The 5,416-nt window shown below is 48.3% G+C and overlaps 1 protein-coding gene across 1 annotated transcript; it reads right to left on the bottom strand.

Annotated features, from left to right (window-relative positions):
- Positions 1-1,103: 1,103 nt before the first annotated feature.
- LOC140076459 (protein kinase C delta type-like) lies at positions 1,104-4,781 on the bottom strand. The gene is made up of 2 exons (XM_072122987.1): positions 3,346-4,781; positions 1,104-2,919 (listed from the first exon to the last, which is right to left on the bottom strand). Exon 1 carries the CDS (start codon positions 4,779-4,781, stop codon positions 3,513-3,515), a length of 1,269 nt encoding a protein of 422 aa, XP_071979088.1. The 3' UTR covers positions 1,104-2,919; positions 3,346-3,512.
- Between the last annotated feature and the right edge of the window lie 635 nt (positions 4,782-5,416).

The raw sequence follows: 5,416 nt of genomic DNA, 5'->3' as shown, positions 1-5,416 counted from the left end.
CACAGGTCTTTATGACTTCTTCATGTGCTACCTTCTTGACTGGGTCTATGCTCTCGCTAATGCTAGAGCCTGATGGTCACTGATGGAGGTTTTCATGGACGCTAGGCAAACATGCAAGATGATTCCTGATGGCATTCCATTTGCGGTGGGTGAAGGAGTCTGAGGCTACCTTCAGAAGGTCTATGGACGCTAGGCAAACATGCAAGATGCTACCTGTTGGCAGTCCATTTGCGGTGGAAGAAGGAGCCAGAGGCTACCTTCGGAAGGTCTATGGACGCTAGGCAAACATGCAAGATGCTACCTGTCGGCAGTCCATTTGCGGTGGGTGAAGGAGCCAGAGGCTACCTTCAGAAGGTCTATGGACGCTAGGCAAACATGCTAGATGCTACCTTTAGGCAGTCCAATTTCGGTGGGTGAACGAGCCAGAGGCTACCTTCAGAAGGTCTATGGACGCCAGGAAAACATTCGAGATGCTACCTGTTGGCAGTCCATTTGCGGTGGGTGAAGGAGCCAGAGGCTACCTTCAGAAGGTCTATGGACGCTAGGCAAACATGCTAGATGCTACCGTTATGCAGTCCATTTGCGGTGGGTGAAGGAGCCAGAGGCTACCTTCAGAAGGTCTATGGACGCTAGGCAAACATGCTAGATGCTACCTTTAGGCAGTCCATTTGCGGAGGGTGAAGGAGCCAGAGGCTACCTTCAGAAGGTCTATGGTTGCTAGGCAAACATGCTAGATGCTACCTTTAGGCAGTCCATTTGCGGTGGATGAAGGAGCCAGAGGCTACCTTCAGAAGGTCTATGGACGCCAGGAAAACATTCGAGATGCTACCTGTTGGCAGTCCATTTGCGGTGGGTGAAGGAGCCAGAGGCTACCTTCAGAAGGTCTATGGACGCTAGGCAAACATGCTAGATGCTACCGTTAGGCAGTCCATTTGCGGTGGGTGAAGGAGCCAGAGGCTACCTTCAGAAGGTCTATGGACGCTAGGCAAACATGCTAGATGCTACCTTTAGGCAGTCCATTTGCGGTGGGTGAAGGAGCCAGAGGCTACCTTCAGAAGGTCTATGGACGCTAGGCAAACATGCTAGATGCTACCTTTAGGCAGTCCATTTGCGGTGGGTGAAGGAGCCAGAGGCTACCTTCAGAAGGTCTATGGACGCTAGGCAAACATGCTAGATTCTACCTTTAGGCAGTCCATTTGCGGTGGGTGAAGGAGCCAGAGGCTACCTTCAGAAGGTCTATGGACACCAGGCAAACATGCGAGATGCTACCTGTTGGCAGTTCATTTGCGGTGGGTGAAGGAGCCAGAGGCTACCTTCAGAAGGTCTATGGATGCTAGGCAAACATGCTAGATGCTACCTCTTGGCAGTCCATTTGCGAGGGGTGAAGGAGCCAGAGGCTACCTTCAGAAGGTCTATGGACGCCAGGCAAACATGCTAGATGCTACCTGTTGGCAGTCCATTTGCGGTGGGTGAAGGAGCCACAGGCTACCTTCAGAAGGTCTATGGACACTAGGCAAACATGCTAGATGCTACCTGTTGGCAGTCCATTTGCGGTGAGTGAAGGAGCCAGAGGCTACCTTCAGAAGGTCTATGGACGCCAGGAAAACATTCTAGATGCTACCTTTTGGCAGTCCATTTGTGGTGGGTGAAGGAGCCAGAGGCTACCTTCAGAAGGTCTATCGACGCTAGGCAAACATGCTAGATGCTACTGTTAGGCAGTCCATTTGCGGTGGTTGAAGGAGCCAGAGGCTACCTTCAGAAGGTCTATGGACGCTAGGCAAACATGCTAGATGCTACCTTTCGGCAGTCCATTTGCGGTGGGTGAAGGAGCCAGAGGCTACCTTCAGAACGTCTATGGACGCTAGGCAACCATGCTAGATGCTACCTTTAGGCAGTCCATTTGCGGTGGGTGAAGGAGCCAGAGGCTACCTTCAGAAGGTCTATGGACGCTAGGCAAACATGCTAGATGCTACCTTTAGGCAGTCCATTTGCGGTGGCTGAAGGAACCAGAGGCTACCTTCAGAAGGTCTATGGACGCCAGGCAAACATGGTAGATGCTACCTGTTGGCAGTCCATTTGCGGTTGGTGAAGGAGCCAGAGGCTACCCTCAAAAGGTCTATGGACGCTAGGCAAACATGCTAGATGCTACCTCTTGGTAGTCCATTTGCAGTGGGTGAAGGAGCCAGAGGCTACCTTCAGAAGGTCTATGGACGCTAGGCAAACATGCTAGATGCTACCGTTAGGCAGTCCATTTGCGGTGGGTGAAGGAGCCAGAGGCTACCTTCAGAAGGTCTATGGACGCTAGGCAAACATGCTAGATGCTACCTTTAGGCAGTCCATTTGCGGTGGGTGAAGGAGCCAGAGGTTACCTTCAGAATGTCTATGGATGCTAGGCAAACATGCTAGATTCTACCTTTAGGCAGTCCATTTGCGGTGGGTGAAGGAGCCAGAGGCTACCTTCAGAAGGTCTATGGACGCTAGGCAAACATGCTAGATGCTACCTTTAGGCAGTCCATTTGCGGTGGCTGAAGGAACCAGAGGCTACCTTCAGAAGGTCTATGGACGCCAGGCAAACATGCTAGATGCTACCTGTTGGCAGTCCATTTGCGGTTGGTGAAGGAGCCAGAGGCTACCCTCAAAAGGTCTATGGACGCTAGGCAAACATGCTAGATGCTACCTCTTAGTAGTCCATTTGCAGTGGGTGAAGGAGCCAGAGGCTATCTTCAGAAGGTCTATGGACGCTAGGCAAACATGCTAGATGCTACCTTTAGGCAGTCCATTTGCTTTGGGTGAAGGAGCAAGTCGCTACCTTTAGGTCAATTCCAGGGGATGAAGGCGCAAGACGCTACCTGCAGGTCAAGTTCAGTAAATGTCTCACATTATGGAGGATACAGCGAGTCCTTGAACTGGAGCAGTGATCTACAGAAACAACAGAAAATGTATGTAAGTGATTATTACTAAACATGGAGCTCGGGATACAAATATACATGACACAACATCTACTACCATACAAATCCGGAGACCTTAATTGATTTACTGAAGTCTCTGCTCATTCTAGATTTGGGATTTCCGTAGAGAATCCTAAATCACTAGTTAATTCTATGCACATTTATATAGCAATGGCTATGGACACCTATCATTCCATATTTTACATCTTACATGCAAGAGACTCATCTATAATTGATTGTGGTTACCCTCTGCCTGTCGGTGTGTTAAGATAAGATGGCAGCAGATACTTCTAATGATTAATACACATTAATACTGAAGAAAAATCATTCATTATATACACATCATTGCCCTGCGCACTACAATGAGAAGAGTAATGGATGTCGTCCTACTACTTACCTGCTCCATTGCAGTAGTGTTGCCTCCACTGATTATACTATACTGGTGGTCAAGCTGCAAGCTACATGGGCGTCTTCATGGGGTTATGGAGGAACTAGGAGATTGGGATGAAGAATTAGGCTGGGAGCAATGGGCCATCCACCACCATTGTCCTTGGACTGTTCTTACTATTGGGATGACCATCTGTTAAAGAGTGTGGCCACCCAGTTCCTGGTGATGACAGGGTGATACTGTGTTGACCATTCTGGACATACAAAGCTGAACTGGTTGAACATTTTTTGGTACTTAGATTTTATGTAGTGTGGTGGTTCAGCATAGTCCATAGTATCTTCCACATTGAGGTCAATGGCTTCTGACCTCAGGATCTCTGGTGGTGCCATCTTCCTAGCTTCCACATCTTCCCAGTTTATATCAGAGAAGAATTGATGTTCCCTGATGTCTCCTTTGACTCCAAGGCGATGGAACTGGTCTTTGCACAACAGTCCTTGTAAAATGCTGACTGTGTCAGGAGGAAGAGACTCTGGGAAGTGTGGTTCATGATAGAGGACAGATTGCTCACAATCTCTTGGTCCTTCTCCAGGGAATGGTAACGTTGCTGTCACCAGCCCATAAAGGGTAACACCAATGGCAAAATAATCCACGGCTCTCCCATGTGGTAAGCCACGGATTATTTCTGGGGCTGCATATCCTGGCGTCCCCCTACAGTCATCTGTAATCCTCTTAGAAACACCTTTCACAGCTAGGCCAAAATCAGTGATTTTGATATGGCCTTCCGTGGTCAGGAGCAGATTTTCTGGCTTTAGATCTCGATGAAGAATCCCTTTGCTGTGGAGGAATTCTGTGCCACAGACCACTTCTGCTATGATGAATCTTACAGTCACTGTATCAAGAGGACAGATTTTTAGGATAAGATCATGCAGGTCCCCTCTAGTGGCCACTTCCATCACATAATAGACAAAGTTAAGAGTGTGGAAGGCGGCCAGCCCATGGATGAGAAATGGGCTGGCATGGGAGAGTTGAAGGATGTGGCGCTCTCCAAAGCTGTAGCCAGCTTGAGTGTAAACCCTTTTATCGAGGACCTTGATGGCGACACGCTCTCTGCGGATCCTATCTGTCGCTAGGTAGACTTGAGCAAAACCTCCTTGACCCAGTGAGCGGTGGAACGTGAAGGACTCCAGTGATAGGGGCACGGTGGCAGCGAATGCTTGGGCAGAGGTGCCGGCTGCTACCACAGAGGTTTCAGCTGTGGTATCCTGGTATCCGCTGCTCGAAGATGACTGTGCAGACCTGCGTAGCTCCTCTCTGGTAGTAGGGTCAATAGAGCTGGGGTCACGGCAGACATCCTGCGCAGATCTACAAGTATCCATCTTCTTTCTGCTAGATTTTATGGTGTGCTGTTTCCGTTCATCATCCTTCTGGTCTTCTGTATGTGACATACTGGCTGTAAAAAAGCATATATATATATATCATGTTAGTGGAATGAGACATGGCATATTATCGCGGTAAATAAAACCACATTTACTGGGTGATAATACAATTTAGCAAAAAGATTTGTGTCCAATACATGTCACTATGCATAAATGTATATTTACTGTCAACTAATCGCTGCTTCTTTTAATCAGTGCAGTGTAAACATGGTCTAAACCAATGATGGCAAACCTTTTGGAGACTGAGTGCCCAAACTACAACCAAAATCCACTTATTTACCGTGGATTGCCAACATGGCATTTTAATCAGTAACTTACTGCTTCCTGTACTTCCACATCTTTCAATAGTATCGGCCGCCTGAGGCCACCAATACAGTTGAAAGATGGAGGGCAAATTCAATCTCTCGTTGTAGCTTCTCTGCAGTTCTGTTAACACCTTCTCACTTTTCCCGCAGTTCCAAATAGCCAATGAAGTGTGGCTTAAGTTGCCTCGGAATGCAGGAAGATTTGGTCTTATTTGGTGAACTCTGTCCTGGGAAGATTGTCTGAGTGTTCGCAGCCAACAGATTAACCCCTTCCCGCCGCAGCCCTTTTTCGTTTTTGCGTTTTCAACGCATTTGTGCCGTATTCTTGTGGGCTTGGAT

This window comes from Engystomops pustulosus, chromosome 9, assembly GCF_040894005.1.
Source record: "Engystomops pustulosus chromosome 9, aEngPut4.maternal, whole genome shotgun sequence".
In the NCBI taxonomy this organism is placed as follows: Eukaryota; Metazoa; Chordata; class Amphibia; order Anura; family Leptodactylidae; genus Engystomops; species Engystomops pustulosus.
The sequence above is the reverse complement of the archived record's forward strand: the minus strand, read 5'-3'. Positions and strand labels throughout refer to the sequence as shown.

What these genes read in the sequence shown, in the direction of transcription:
- LOC140076459 (XM_072122987.1), bottom strand. Translation starts at nt 4,781, where the DNA reads ATGTCACATACAGAAGACCAGAAGGATGATGAACGGAAACAGCACACC.